This window comes from Oncorhynchus keta, chromosome 25 (genome assembly GCF_023373465.1).
Source record: "Oncorhynchus keta strain PuntledgeMale-10-30-2019 chromosome 25, Oket_V2, whole genome shotgun sequence".
Classification (NCBI taxonomy): Eukaryota; Metazoa; Chordata; class Actinopteri; order Salmoniformes; family Salmonidae; genus Oncorhynchus; species Oncorhynchus keta.
Window position 1 is genome coordinate 12,716,623 of NC_068445.1, and position 16,528 is coordinate 12,733,150.

Here is a 16,528-nt window from a genome sequence, read left to right on the forward strand (position 1 = left end):
TCCGCCACCAGTCACCCCTTGCCCAGACCCACCTACTCACATGCCCCCATCTCCAGCGCCCGCATCACTGTCCGCCACAAGTCACCCCTTGCCCTTACCCACCTACTCACACGCCCCCCATCTCCAGCGCCCGCATCACTGTCCGCCACAAGTCACCCCTTGCCCCGACCCACCTACTCACACCACCCCCCAATGCTCAATGAGGTTAAGAAGAATCCTAGAGTGTCAACTTAATACTTACAGAAATCTCTGGAAGATGCTAACATCTATGTTGATGTAAAACACCAAACAAGAAGGGTGTTCATGGGATGACACAATGGAAGAAGCCCCTGCTATCCAAAAAAAAATAATTGCTGCATGTCTGAAGTTCACAAAAGAGCACCTGGATGTTCCACAGCGCTACTGGCAAAATATTATCTAGACAGATTAAACTAAAGTTGTGTTGTTTGGAAGGAACACAACACTGTGTGAAAAGAAAAGGCACAGCACACCAACATCAAAACCTCATCCCAACTGTAAACTATGGTGGAGGGAGCATCATGGTTTGTGGCTGCTTTGCTGCCCCAGGGCCTGGACAGCTTGCCATCATCAACGTGAAAATGAATTCCCAAATTTATCAAGACATTTTGCAGGAGAATGTAAGGCTGTCTGCCAATTGAAACTCAACAGAAGTTAGGTGATACAACAGAGCAACAACCCAAAAGAAAGAAGTAAATCAACAACAGAATGGCTTAAACAGAAGAAAAATGATCCTTCTGGAGTGGCCCAGTCAGTGCTGACCTCAACCCAATTTGAGAAAATGTGGCATGACCTCAAGTGACCAGTCCACACCAGACATCCCAAGAATATTGTTGAACTGAAACAGTTTTCCTCCTGATCATTGTGCGGGTCTGATCTGCAACTACAGAAAACATTAGAGGTTCAGAGTTAGTTTTGATATTTCAACCTGCATGTCCTGATCGCGTCTGGTGTGGATTGACAAAATCATCGAGCTCGTTGTAAAACTGAGGGAGCACAAGTTTCAATTGAAGGGGTTAGGCCCCCTTTTGCCCCCTCGTGGAGCCAGGTATGTTCTGCCAGAAGCAAGAGCCACAAACTAATTATTGTTTAACAAGCCCCAGGGGTCAGGCTGTTTGTGGAGAGGTAAGCTCATCCAGCACTTTACATTTCATTAGTGGTGTTCCCCCTACACCCCACAGGCAGCTGAGACATTCCATAAACACTTGGCTTGCCAGCCAGCAGCACAGAGGGCCCTTTGAGTAGGACCTGGGAGTGGAGCTAAGACCAAGGGGACCAGAGGGGCGAAACAGAGCACAAGAGAGGATTAGAGCGAAGAGGGAAGCCTGGAGCGAGGGACAAAAGCTCTAACATTTCTCATGCCTTTCTACCATTACCTTTAAGAAAATATCTGGATATGGAAAACAGCCTGGGGTGACACCAGTACTTTCAAACCTGGATGTAGTAGGCCGACAGCACTTAAAATAATGTAAAGGACTGTCCATGTTCTGTTGAATCTGAAAGTATTTCAACGTTGAGAGTTGAAATCTTGCCAAGTAGGCTACTGCCCAACCATTTACCCCTATGCTGGTGTAACTTGAACCGGGTCTGCTCATTTGAGAGATTAATGATGTGTTTGTCCCTGTGCTCCCTCTGACTGCAGCTGGCAGGGCCCTGCTGCTCTGATCCCCTGCCAGCTCTCCAGGAACACTCCCACTGCACCATTTTCCCAAGTTAACCACCTGGGAGGACAGGTGACAGAAAACACAGAGCTCACTCACGGTGCACAAGAGCGCTGTCCCTTTTCTGTGCTGGCCCCACAGACACAAGTCTTGAATGTAAACTCAAAAGGGGAGGGAGTGGCCCATTTTGCTTCCTTATCCACTTAAAGCTGAGAATGTTGACGTTCAGGTACAAAAACCAGCCTGTGTGAACTTCATCAGGAGCTCTGAAAGATTCATGATTGGACCGTTAACCTGGAGGGTGGGCCACCACCATCTCTCTACCTCCTGCTGTGATTACAAATACAGCCCTGGACTGACGCCAGACACCCAGAAAGATAGGATCACTACAAGACAGACTGAGTGAAAGCTTCACATGTGTGTTAAAGGAGACATACAGACCTGTCTAATTGATACTAAGCAACGGCTACTCTTGGCGTGGCAGAGGTTCACTCAAACTGAAGACTTTCTAACAACACAAGGCCCAGTAGGCCATCTTATAATGTACTCATCATTAGCTGTAAGACATTTCTGTGAGCCATACAGTAGGAAAAAGCTCTGGCCACTGGCATGTCTGTCAATGTCATAGTGATAATTAACTATGGCAAAGCAGACACATCATAGAAGTGGCCTCATTTAAGCCACACAGCTAATCAGCAGCTCTATTCACAGCCAGGACTGACAATTGGCCTAGATATCCACAAATGAGGAGAATGTGCTCATTCTCTTATTCCTGTGCTATTCTAGGAATAAGAGACCTTAGAGATGTGACCATTTTAGACGGGCTGTTTTCCCATGATTACAAGCAAGAGGTAAACCAGGGTTGGTGGAGTCAGTGTGGCAAGGACTGAGGCCCATTTATGCTAGTCAGTACTGTACCCAATGCCAGGGCTGAACTTTTTCAGGCAGAGCCAGCCACCATGCCAGGTAGTAAAACACTAGGAGGGCTGCACGGTGTCTGTCAATGCCACCATGTGTTTGACATGTTCGCTGCTCATGCAGTCACAGAGAACCCCCCAAAGAAACAACATTGGAGTTGTATTTTCTTCTTAAAATGTAGCAATAACTTAGCGCATGAAGCCACTGCCATTTGATGGGGAACGTATAAACCCTCTGCACAACACTGTATACATTTATAACAGCAGCATCCCTTCCTCTGCATTTATATTGTGGGTATCCAATCACTGGACAGTTTATTAGGCACACCCCATTAGCGAAAATGGATCGCTCCTACAGACAGTGAGTTACGTGGCCGTATCTTGCTATATAAAGCAGGCAGACAGGCATGTCTGTTCGATTTAACTTTATAATGGGCAAAATAAGTGATCTAAGCGACTTTGAGCGTGCTATAGTCGTTGGTGCCAGGCGTGCCGGATCCACTATCTCATAAACAGCCACCTGGGCTTTTCACGCACAACAGTGTCTAGGGTTTACAGAGAATGGTGCGACAAGCAAAGAACATCCAATCAGTGGCAGCCCCGTGGGAAAAAAGGTTGAAGGAGAATGGAAAGAATCGTGCAAGCTAACAAGCGGGCTAAAAACAGACAAATAACGGCGCAGTACAACAGTGGTGTGCAGAACGACATCCTTGTCACAGATGTGCTATCGCAGCAGACAACCACATCGGGTTCCACTCCTTTCAGCTAAAAACAAGAAGAAGAAGCTCCAGTGGGCACACGGTCAGCAACACTGGACAATGGAGTGGAAAAACATTGCCTGGAACATGATAGTGAGTTCAGTTAACTTTAACTTCTGTGCAGTCCCCAGACCTCAACACAATAGAGCATCTCCCAGTACTAGATGGGTGTACCTAATAAACTGGCCCAGTAAGTGTATACAAAACATTAAGAACACCTGCTCTTTCCACAGACTGACCAGGTGAATCCAGGTGAAAGCTATGATCCCTTATTGATGTCACTTGTTGAATCCACTTCAAATCAGTGTAGATGAAGGGAAAGAGACAGTTTAAAGAAGGATTTTTAAGCCTCGAGACAGACATGGATTGGGTATGTGTACCATTCACATGGTGAATGGGCAAAACAAAATATTGAAGAACCTTTTAATGGGGTATGGTCGTAGGTGCCAGGCTCACCGGTGTGTGACAAGAACTGCAACGCTGCTGGATTTTTCACGCTCAACAGCTTCCTGTGTGTATCAAGAATGGTCCACCACCTAAAGGACATCCAGCCAACACGACACAAATTTGGGAAGTATTGGAGTCAACATGGGCCAGCATCAGTGGAGGCTCCTCAGAGGAGGACCATCCTCCTCAGTGAATTTCATAAAAATAGTGAAACATTAAAAATGTTATCCTTATATATACAGTGGGGCAAAAAAGTATTTAGTAAGCCACCAATTGTGCAAGTTCTCCCACTTAAAAACATGAGAGGCCTGTAATGTTCATCATTCACTTCAACTATGACAGACAAAATGAGGGGGAAAAAAATCCAGAAAATCACATTGAAGGATTTTTTATGAATTTATTTGCAAATTATGGTGGAAAATAAGTATTTGGCCAATAACAAAAGTGTATCTCAATACTTTGTTATATACCCTTTGTTGGCAATGACAGAGGTCAAACGTTTTCTGTAAGTCTTCACAAGGTTTTCACACACTGTTGCTGGTATTTTGGCCCATTCCTCCATGCAGATCTCCTCTAAGCAGTGATTTTTTGGGGGCTGTTGCTGGGCAAGGGGGACACGTCTGGCACTGCAGGATTTGAGTCCCTGGCGGCGTAGTGTGTTACTGATGGTAGGCTTTGTTACTTTGGTGCCAGCTCTCTGCAGGTCATTCACTAGGTCCCTCAGTGTGGTTCTGGGATTTTTGCTCACCGTTCTTGTGATCATTTTGGCCCCGTGGGGTGAGATCTTGCCTGGAGCCCCAGATCGAGGGAGATTATCAGTGGTCTTGTATGTCTTCCATTTCCTAATAATTGCGCCCACAGTTGATTTCTTCAAACCAAGCTGCTTACCTATTGCAGACTCGGTCTTCCCAGCCTGGTGCAGGTCTACAATTTTGTTTCTGGAGTCCTTTGACAGCTATATATATATATATATATATATATATATATATATATATATATATATATATATATATATATATTCACCATACACTATTTTGCAATGTCTGCAGTAGACTCAACAGCACTCTGTAGGGTAGCACCATGGTGTAGCCGGAGGACAGCTAGCTTTCGTCCTCCTCTGGGTACATTGACTTTAATATAAAACCAAGAAGGCTCTTGGTTCTCACCCCCTTCCATTGACTTACAAATTAATTATTATAACTTCCGGAGGATGTCCTCCAACCTATCAGAGCTCTTGCAACATGAACTGACATGTTGTCCACCCAATTAAAGGTTCTGAGAATTAATCTAGTACTGAAAGCATAACAGTTTTGAACAAATGAATTTCTTCCCAAATTAAGGACAAGCAAGACAGAGGGAGAGAGAGTGAGCTAGCTATATTTAGTTGTATTTTATTTTTGTAACTTTCGCTTAGCTAACTGAATGCAGCTAGCTAGTTTAGCCTACTCAAACACCTGGCTCAAGACAGAGAGGGATGTTATGTTAGCTAACCGACTATAGCTATCCAACACTGAATCTCTTCCAAGTCACGGTAAGCTTTTGGTTTTAATAATTTATTACCATCAGGGCCCGCAGCTGTAACTGCTAAACTGCTTGCTGACTGGATTGCATGATTGTAGTGGGTTTACTAACGTGTTAGTTCTAGTAGCTATGTTGACTATGAGGTGACAACAACAAGCTGTGCGCAGCGGTTAGCAGTCATGATATGAAGGTTTGTCTTTGATAGGTTTTTTCACCTGGTCACAGACAGCGGATGTGTTATACACTGAAGTCTACAAGTGAAGAGAAAAAGTGAGAGGAGGAGAGCGTGTAGTAGAGGTCGACAGAGATGGCCGCCTCGCTTCGCGTTCCTAGGAAACTATGCAGTTTTTTGTTTTTTTACGTGTTATTTCTTACATTAGTACCCCAGGTCATCTTAGGTTTCATTACATACAGTCGAGAAGAACTACTGAATATAAGATCAGCGTCAACTCACCATCAGTACGACCAAGAATATGTTTTCTGCGACGCGGATCCTGTGTTCTGCCTTACAAACAGGACAACGGAATGGATCGCATGCAGCGACCCAAGAAAACGACTCCGAAAAAGAGGGAAACGAGGCGGTCTTCTGGTCAGACTCCGAAAAAGGGCACATCGCGCACCACTCCCCAGCATTCTTCTTGCCAATGTCCAGTCTCTTGACAACAAGGTTGACGAAACCCGAGCAAGGGTGGCATTCCAGAGGGACATCAGAGACTGCAACGTTCTCTGCTTCACGGAAACATGGCTCACTGGAGAGACGCTATCCGATGCGGTGCAGCCAACAGGTTTCTCCACGCATCGCGCCGACAGAAACAAACATCTTTCTGGTAAGAAGAGTGGCGGGGGCGTATGCCTCATGACTAACGAGACATGGTGTGATGAAGGAAACATACAGGAACTCAAATCCTTCTGTTCACCTGATTTAGAATTCCTCACAATCAAATGTAGACCGCATTATCTTCCAAGAGAATTCTCTTAGATTATAATCACAGCCGTATATATCCCCCAAGCAGACACATCGATGGCTCTGAACGAACTTTATTTAACTCTTTGCAAACTGGAAACCATTTATCCGGAGGCTGCATTCATTGTAGCTGGGGATTTTAACAAAGCTAATCTGAAAACAAGACTCCCTAAATTTTATCAGCATATCGATTGCGCAACCAGGGGTGGTAAAACCTTGGATCATTTTTACTCTAACTTCCGCGACGCATATAAGGCCCTGCCCCACCCCCTTTCGGAAAAACTGACCACGACTCCATTTTGCTGATCCCTGCCTACAGGCAGAAACTAAAACAAGAGGCTCCCACGCTGAGGTCTGTCCAACGCTGGTCAGACCAAGCTGACTCCGCACTCCAAGACTGCTTCCATCACGTGGACTGGGACATGTTTCGTATTGCGTCAGATAAAAATATTGACGAATACGCTGATTCGGTGTGCGAGTTCATTAGAACGCGCCGAAGATGTCGTTCCCATAGCAACAATAAAAACATTCCCTAACCAGAAACCGTGGATTGATGGCAGCATTCGCGTGAAACTGAAAGCGCGAACCACTGCTTTTAATCAGGGCAAGGTGTCTGGTAACATGTTTGAATATAAACAATGCAGCTATTCCTCCGCAAGGCTATTAAACAAGCTAAGCGTCAGTACAGAGACAAAGTGGAATCTCAATTCAATGGCTCAGACACAAGAGGCATGTGGCAGGGTCTACAGTCAATCACGGACTACAAGAAGAAACCCAGCCCAGTCACGGACCAGGATGTCTTGCTCCCAGGCAGACTAAATAACTTTTTTGCCCGCTTTGAGGACAATACAGTGCCACTGACACGGCCTGCAACGAAAACATGCGGTCTCTCCTTCACTGCAGCCGAGGTGAGTAAGACATTTAAACGTGTTAACCATAGCAAGGCTGCAGGCCCAGACGGTATCCCCAGCCGCGCCCTCAGAGCATGCGCAGACCAGCTGGCCGGTGTGTTTACGGACATATTCAATCAATCCCTATACCAGTCTGCTGTTCCCACATGCTTCAAGAGGGCCACCATTGTTCCTGTTCCCAAGAAAGCTAAGGTAACTGAGCTAAACGACTACCGCCCCGTAGCACTCACTTCCGTCATCATGAAGTACTTTGAGAGACTAGTCAAGGACCATATCACCTCCACCCTACCTGACACCCTAGACCCACTCCAATTTGCTTACCGTCCAAATAGGTCCACAGACGATGCAATCTCAACCACACTGCACACTGCCAAAACCCACCTGGACAAGAGGAATACCTATGTGAGAATGCTGTTCATCGACTACAGCTCGGCATTCAACACCATAGTACCCTCCAAGCTCGTCATCAAGCTCGAGACCCTGGGTCTCGACCCCGCCCTGTGCAACTGGGTACTGGACTTCCTGACGGGCCGCCCCCAGGTGGTGAGGGTAGGCAACAACATCTCCTCCCCGCTGATCCTCAACACAGGGGCCCCACAAGGGTGCGTTCTGAGCCCTCTCCTGTACTCCCTGTTCACCCACGACTGCGTAGCCACGCACGCCTCCAACTCAATCATCAAGTTTGCGGACGACACAACAGTGGTAGGCTTGATTACCAACAACGACGAGACGGCCTACAGGGAGGAGGTGAGGGCCCTTGGAGTGTGGTGTCAGGAAAATAACCTCACACTCAACGTCAACAAAACTAAGGAGATGATTGTGGACTTCAGGAAACAGCAGAGGGAACACCCCTATCAACATCGATGGAACAGTAGTGGAGAGGGTAGCAAGTTTTAAGTTCCTCGGCATACACATCACAGACAAACTGAATTGGTCCACTCACACTGACAGCGTCGTGAAGAAGGCGCAGCAGCGCCTCTTCAACCTCAGGAGGCTGAAGAAATTCGGCTTGTCACCAAAAGCACTCACAAACTTCTACAGATGCACAATCGAGAGCATCCTGGCGGGCTGTATCACCGCCTGGTACGGTAACTGCTCCGCCTCAACCGTAAGACTCTCCAGAGGGTAGTGAGGTCTGCACAACGCATCACCGGGGCAAACTACCTGCCCTCCAGGACACCTACACCACCCGATGTTACAGGAAGGCCATAAAGATCATCAAGGACATCAACCACCCGAACCACTGCCTGTTCACCCCGCTATCATCCAGAAGGCGAGGTCAGTACAGGTGCATCAAAGCTGGGACCGAGAGACTGAAAAACAGCTTCTATCTCAAGGCCATCAGACTGTTAAACAGCCACCACTAACATTGAGTGGCTGCTGCCAACACACTGTCATTGACACTGACCCAACTCCAGCCACTTTAATAATGGGAATTGATGGGAAATGATGTAAATATATCACTAGCCACTTTAAACAATGCTACCTTATATAATGTTACTTACCCTACATTATTCATCTCATATGCATACGTATATACTGTACTCTACATCATCGACTGCATCCTTATGTAATACATGTATCACTAGCCACTAACTATGCCACTTTGTCTACATACTCATCTCATATGTATATACTGTACTCGATACCATCTACTGTATGCTGCTCTGTACCATCACTCATTCATATATCCTTATGTACATATTCTTTATCCCCTTACACTGTGTATAAGACAGTAGTTTTGGAATTGTTAGTTAGATTACTTGTTGGTTATCACTGCATTGTCGGAACTAGAAGCACAAGCATTTCGCTACACTCGCATTAACATCTGCTAACCATGTGTATGTGACAAATAAAATTTGATTTGATTTGACCGATTATGATTTTTCAACGCCGATACCAATTATTGGAGGACCAAAAAAAGTCGATACCGATTAATCGGCCGATTTAAAAAAACAATTAAAAAATGTATTTGTAATAATGACAATTACAACAATACTGAATTAACACTTATTTTAACTTAATACAATCAATAAAATAAATGTAGCTGCAAGTAGATAATGAAACATGTTCAATTTGGTTTAAATAATGCAAAAACAAAGTGTTGGAGAAGAACGTAAAAGTGCCATATGTGCTATGTAATAAAGCTAACGTTTCAGTTCCTTGCTCAGAACATGAGAACATATGAAAGCTGGTGGTTCCTTTTAACAGGAGTCTTCAATATTCCCAGGTAAGAAGTTTAGGTTGTAGTTATTATAGGACTATTTCCCTCTATACAATTTGTATTTCATTAACCATTGACTATTGGATGTTCTTATAGGCACTTTAGTATTGCCAGTGTAACAGTTTAGCTTCCGTCCCTCTCCTCGCTCCTCCCTGGGCTCCAACCAGCAACACAACGACAACAGCCACCACATCGAAGCAGCGTTACCCATGCAGAGCAAAGGGAAACAACCACCTCAAGGCTCAGAGCGAGTGAAGTTTGAAACGCTATTAGCGCGCGCTAACTAGCCAGCCATTTCACTTCCATCACACCAGCCTCATCTCGGGAGTTGATAGGTTTGAAGTCATAAACAGCGCAATGCTTGAAGCACAAAGAAGAGCTACTGGCAAAACACACGAAAGTGCTGTTTGAATGAATGTTTATGAGGCTGCTTCTGCCTAACACTGCTCAGTCAGATACTTAAGATACTTGTATGCTGTCAGATTATATGCAACACAGGAAACGCTAGATAATATCTAGTCATATCATCAACCATGTGTAGTTAATTAGTGATTATGATTGATTGTTTTTTATAAGATAAGTTTAATGCTAGCGAGCAACTTACCTTGGCTTACTGCATTTGCGTAACAGGCTCCTTGTGGAGTGCAACGAGAGAGAGGCAGGTCGTTATTGCGTTGGACTAGTTAACTGTAAGGTTGCAAATTTGGTTCCCCAAGGTGAAAATCTGTCTTTCTGCCCCTGAACGAGGCAGTTAACCCACCGTTCCTAGGCCGTCATTGAAAATAAGAATGTGTTCTTAACTGACTTGCCTAGTTAAATAAAGATTAAATAAAAGGTGTAAAAAATAAATACATAAATGAAATAAAAATATATATATATATGTTTTAATCTGCGCCCAAAAATACCAATTTCTGATTGTTATGAAAACTTTAAACCGGCCCTAATTAATCGGCCATTCCGATTAAATCGGTCGACCACTAGCGTGTAGATAGTCGCAAGAAGGAATTCTATATGCAAGAAGCAAAGTGATCATGCTGTTTTTATATTGCTGCTATGAAAGTGAACTGTGTTTGTGTGTGATCAGGGGTGTGTTCATTCCACCCATTCTGTTGAATTTGTATATTTTTTATAGGGTTATAGTAACCTCGTGATGGGCACAGGAAAACGTGAGTATCATGTCGTAGCCTAAACCGATCAAGGTTACATTGAGCTGGGTGAAGGGAATATGAATGACAGTCATCCAATATGCTCTAATAGTAATAAGGCAATGCTCATTCATTCATTTTTAAAAGCACCGCCCGCCACTGGCCAGCATACCTTGTAGAGTACATGCCCCAACGAACTGAGGCTGTTCTGAGGGCAAAAAGAGGGGGGGGGGGGTGCAACTCAATATTAGGATGTTGTTCCGAATGTTTGGTATAGTCAGTGTATGTCTGTAAATTGTATATCCTCACTGTAAATCAGCATTACGTTTACTGTATTTATATTATTTATGCTGGCTTTGTGTCTGCATATTGTCTATGGCGGCATTACCTATTCACAAAGTCAAATTCCAGGTACCGGTATGTGCAAATGTACTTGGCAAATAAAGTCAATCTGATTCTTGTAAAGCTAAATAGTCACCAGAACACTTATGTAACTGGAGCACAGTGGCCCTTTATAACATTGACATTATAAACTAGCTTTACTCAGCAGATTAAATGGATTTGACTGAATGTTGCAATGAGTTTTAAAACAAAAAGAAAAACAGATTTTCCCATATTCGCTCAAAATCACTGACCAAAATAGAGAATAGTGGATTGTCATGCTCGCCTCAAAACCACTGCTTACCACAGCACTGATCCAGCAGTGTGCGCAATAGCCCTAATGTTCTTACGACATCAGAAAATAAATCCAGATTTCCATTAATCCACGAAGCCCGGTTTACATGAAGTGATCCTGCAGCAGGACCGTTACCTCAGCAACACGGCCATTTAGACCACCACTCCAGGGCCAGGCTCAGCAGCATTGTTTCTGCTGAACATTTAACCAGCAAGCTGCAGCAATCACAGTAAGCTAACTGCCCAGTTTACTAAGGCTTCAGTCTAAACATGTGTCTTTGTATTGGATAGCCCGTTTCCCCATTTCCTACAGGTCAAGCAGCATTGGTAAATGGGTGATATTGTGAAGAAACAATAATGTGGTGAGACAATGTAGAAAACAACCCATGATAGTGTTATTGTAATATCAAAAAGCTCAATGTTTGACCACAAGTCAAAAGGAATCTGTATTTCTGTCAGAAGAGCCAAACACTGGCTTACTGTTCTCAGACAATTTGCTTGTTCATTGCATGTTTGGTTTAAAATGCTTTCCAGCCTAACACCTTACATAACAGCCTGTTCTCAACAATTGCTACTGAAAATGTGCTCCAAACAGCATGTATCTTTTTGTAATAACGTCAAACAATGTGTTCTGGCTCTTCTCATATGAATTAGCATAGCTTTTAGTTGTTGAGCCTAGCAGCGAATGACCCTGCCGGATTCACTACAACAGACCGACCGTCTGTTAAGACTTCAGTGAAATCATGTAATATGTGGCATTGAGTCGCCCCTTTTCACTTAGACATGTATTTATTTTATTTAATCACCATCATAGACAAATCATACAGCCTCTCATGTATTAAAGCATTCATAAATATTTTGCATGGGAACTCACTCTCTTCTCTGTCCTTGGCAGCACCTAGTAAGACCACCCCATCCCACTTAACATTGCTACATTGTTGCAGTGTCAATACATACTCTGCATGAGTGATTCTCCTATTGTGTTCACACATCACAACAGGAAACACTGAGGCCTGAGATTTTGATGGGAAGCCATGTGACACACTTTGAGCCATTCGTCCTCTTTTTAGTGAGAGTTATCAGCCCTTTTCCTCCCCACCCCCAACAAAGAGCCTCCCTAAATTCATCACGCTACACAAGCCCCTTTAAGTTAATTACTTCTAGCCAAGGACAACAACGCTGATGTGTGCTGACACAAAAACACTCTGGGTGGACAGGGCCGAGTGACTGGGCAGCCTGAGGGCACGCACTGTCTCAATCAGGGCATGTCCACAAGAGCACTAGGCCACTCAATAGGAGAGCAGAAGGGGGGCAGGCATGTTTACAAAGTGAAAAGAAAACAGTAGTACAATCTACAAAGAAGCACACAAGCACTAGGGTGTTGTGCAATGGTTGGGCTGTGCTAATGGTTTAATGTATTCATATGGAAAACGTCTTGGCAGATGCATGGTACACTAGATCTAAATAATTCCTTCCTTTCCTTCGACATGTTGCAGGTGGACATATAGTGGAAGCACATCCACGCTTGAGGAGGGGTCTAGGTTAGGGCAAGTACAGGCACCTCTAATAAACATGAAACAGCAGTGGTTATTGAGCCCTAGGGTGCATTAACAATTCTCGTGCTTTTATACAGTGTCTCATCAAATGGAAATTAAAACAGAGGATAGAAAATATATTGATTACAAAAGGACAGAGACTATGTCCTTGCAGACCTACCCAGATCTCCATGGAGACTGTTGTCATGCGAGGTCCTACTAGACGTAGTGGAGGTCCCATCGTCAGGCCAGATCTGACCTGTTTTACGGACACCCACGATGGAGGCCTCGGACACCAACACCTGCTGTTTCAGACGTTTCTGAGACAAAGGGGTGGGTGGGCTGCTGCTGTCAAAGGACTGCTGGGAAATCTGGGACGGAGAGCGGCTCTTCGGTCTGTACATATGATAGGTTGTGGGACTTGGGGACACGTGACTTGACTGGCCAGAGGAGAAGTCCTCCTCGCTGGACGTCAGGTTCTCATTGGAGCTGCAGTCTGGGGTGTAGCCGCCCCCAACATCATCAAAACTCCCCGGTGAGTAGGAGCGCCTTGGCCAGGTGAGGTGGGCGTCCTCCTCCACACTGTGGTCCCTGATGTGGATGATCCTCCCCTCCCCCATCATCCCCCCGACATACACACTGGTGTAGGGCTGACAGTCTGCCGGTTGTCTCCCCCCATTGGAACGGCTCACACTGTCCTTGAAGAAATGTGGGTTCACCTCTGCTGCATCATCATACAGCCCATTGTAGCCACAGCCGCCCTCTGTAGATCTGCCTCGGAGGACAGATTTGCGGATCTCCCCCGTCACAGTGGATAGGTTCCCGGGCAGGGAGTGCAGGGACCTCTTCCGCTCCATTTGCATGGCCTGGCAGCCCAGGCTGCTGATCTTGTCTGAGACCTCCCTGTCATTGACCTTCACGAGGCCTCTCTCATGGTGGTACTCCATGTTCACGTAGAAGGGTCTCTCTGTCCCACCAACCCCTTTCCCATCTCCTGCCGTGTGAGAGTTGGCTCTCTTGATGTGCTCAAAGTTGGACCTTAGTGCTGCTACTGAGCCCATGCCTACCCTGTCCAGATGTGTGTCTGGAGGACCCGCTGTCGACCTGTGAGGGGAGAAGCCACCACTCTGTTTGGAGGGAGACACCCCATCCACCTCTCCCTCTGGATACTGTTTACACCCTGTGTCAACTGCCTCTCCTGGCTGCTCCTCCAATGAAGGCTCATCTAAGTGGGATCTCTGGGTGTCTGAAACACTGGATTGATCTCCAATATTCATTAGGGACATCCTCTTGATGCCCCATCTCTGTCCATCATATGCCTTCCTCTCCTTGGCCAGTAACGTCTGCAGGTAGATCATCCGAAAGCGCTCCTTGTTCACCTCCAACTCCAGCTGCCTGATAGATGCCTTGCATTTCTCCAGCTCCTGCTCAACATCCCCCAATGATTTCAGCTCCATGTTTGGGGGATTTGACTCTGGGAACTGGGCTTTCCAAGCCTCCACAAAACCTACTGGTTCAACCATTTTTTTTTTTAATAACTTAGTTCACTGAGAATAGAGTAGAAACTTCTACTAAAATTTCTACTCAACGATATGATTAGTTTCCAATCAAAATAATTTCTAAAGTATGACTTATAATGGCCATTAGAAGCTATTTCCACACTTCACTGACTGAATACAATTTCTAACGTTAGTTATCAACATGATATCAGCTCGCATAGTAGAGAATGCCATGAGGACTGAGAATGACGACCCAGTTTAGATACCTGCAACAACAAAAACATAAAGAAAGTGTCCTTATCTTCTGTAAGTAATGTCAGTAGACAATGGTCCTTCATTCATCGTAAAAACAGCAGCACTGTGCTATATCCAGTCCAATGATTTAGTGAAACACTTTTACATTTCCAGTGTAATTCCTGTTTTTCGTGTTAATTCGTTACTCCGCATCTAATTGAAAGTTAGTTCGAATGTTCTCTCGTTAACCTTAGATCCACCACACATGATATACACTTCGTTGGATCGCACGCTACAGTTACTGTGTTTTGGTCATTTTATTTAGGTTGAGTTAGTGCTGAAAAGAGAGGGAGGGACTTTGATGTGATTGAGGGTCTGTCCAGTTTTAAAGACACAGGCACGTCGGCAAAACAAGAAATCCAAGCTGAAGAAAACCTGATAATGATATGGTCTATATTATGTGAGTAATAATGTAGACTAATCTATTGCCATTTTGTAAAATTAAAAACAGACATGTTTTATTACGGTATATATACCGTCTGAAATATCGCTATTTGTCTCCATCTAATGGTAGAAAAGAGAAGTCCAGACAGACAAGAACCTGTGTACAACCTCTGCGTGTGCGCTGGTGTCAGAGTCTGCGCAGCTTGTCCCACTCTCTCTTCAGAGAGAAAGAGGCGAAGCGAGATTTTTAAATTTAACTAGGCAAGTCAGTTAAGAACAAATTATTTTTTACAAAGAGGGCCTAGGAACAGCGGGTTAACTTTCCTTGTTCAGGTGCAGAACGACAGATTTTTACATTGTCAGTTCGGGGATTCAATCTAGCAACCTTTCGGTTACTGGCCCAACGCGCTAACTAATAGGCTACCATTTTCTCCGCCAAATTATCTGTTAAACGTAACACGACCACGAAAGACATTTTTTTATGGAGGCCAGTGAAAGATTGTCAATTTGTCCATGAATAACTTGAAATGCTAATTTGCTACGTGGGGCTTATTTGATCAATAGACATTTCGACAACTTTGATATTGGAGTTGTGCCTGTTGTCATAGAGGACTCATGATATATACGATTTTTATTACGGACATTGCCATTGAGGCCTTCCACCATTTTAAAGTAGTCAACTGGGTGAGGATTCCTATGAGTTGGGAGCAATCAGCCAATGAAGAAGAAGAAATTGACTACTATAAAATGGAGTGCTGTCACAGACACAGATTGGCCCCTTTATTCAAACGTGTATCTGCCCTCTCATTGGCTAGAATGGTCTCACCTGATCTCACCTCCCCGCCTGACTTCCATGTGAAACTAGAGACATTAAGGTTTTATTTATTTATTTTTATTTAACCTTTATTTAACTAGGCAAATCAGTTAGGAACACATTGTTATTTACAATGACAGCCAAACCCGGACAACGATGGACCAATTGTGTGCCACCCTATGGGACTCCCAATCACAGCCAGTTGTGATACAGCCTGGAATCGAACCAGGGTCTGTAGTGACACCTCTAGCACTGAGATGGATGCAGTGCCTTAGACCACTGCCACTCGGGAGCCCATGAGTCACATGATCATACAGATTTTTTTTTTCAAATTAAAAGTCCCTCTGAAAAATGTTTACTTGGATGATATTTATTTTTTAAATCACAAAAAAAATATTGTTTAAAGTTAAAAAACATTTATTGAAAATAACAACAATATATTATAGAAATCAATGAGCTATTTACTATATGACCCAAACAACTATTTTTTTCTTAAAGTCCCTTTAAAAACAAATAACAACACAATACCAAAACTGTTGCTGGAAGTATTAGTCTTTTTTAACTGCTAACAGAACAGGATTTAATCATGTTTAGAAGAGAACATTTTCAAATGGACCCTATCCAGGAGTAACCTTTGGATGAGGCCACAGGGCTAGGCTCAGTCTGGCTTATCTGGTATATTGTGTGGTCTTATGCATTCTCTCTGTAATTTGGCTCTGTCTGTCTCTCTCTTTCTCTCTATTATCTCTCAGGTTACCTTG

At 44.3% G+C, this 16,528-nt stretch overlaps 1 protein-coding gene across 2 annotated transcripts in view; it reads right to left on the bottom strand.

The window, feature by feature from the left end:
- The window catches only part of LOC118358215 (breakpoint cluster region protein), a 52,137-nt gene extending 37,292 nt beyond the window's left edge, over window positions 1-14,845 (bottom strand). For both annotated transcript variants that reach the window (XM_035735779.2, XM_035735778.2), the window contains exon 1: window positions 12,958-14,845. In XM_035735779.2, coding sequence (XP_035591672.1) covers window positions 12,958-14,299 — 1,342 coding nt within the window. In that variant the 5' untranslated portion in view covers window positions 14,300-14,845. The remainder of the gene's footprint in view (window positions 1-12,957) is intronic.
- Window positions 14,846-16,528: the final 1,683 nt, after the last annotated feature.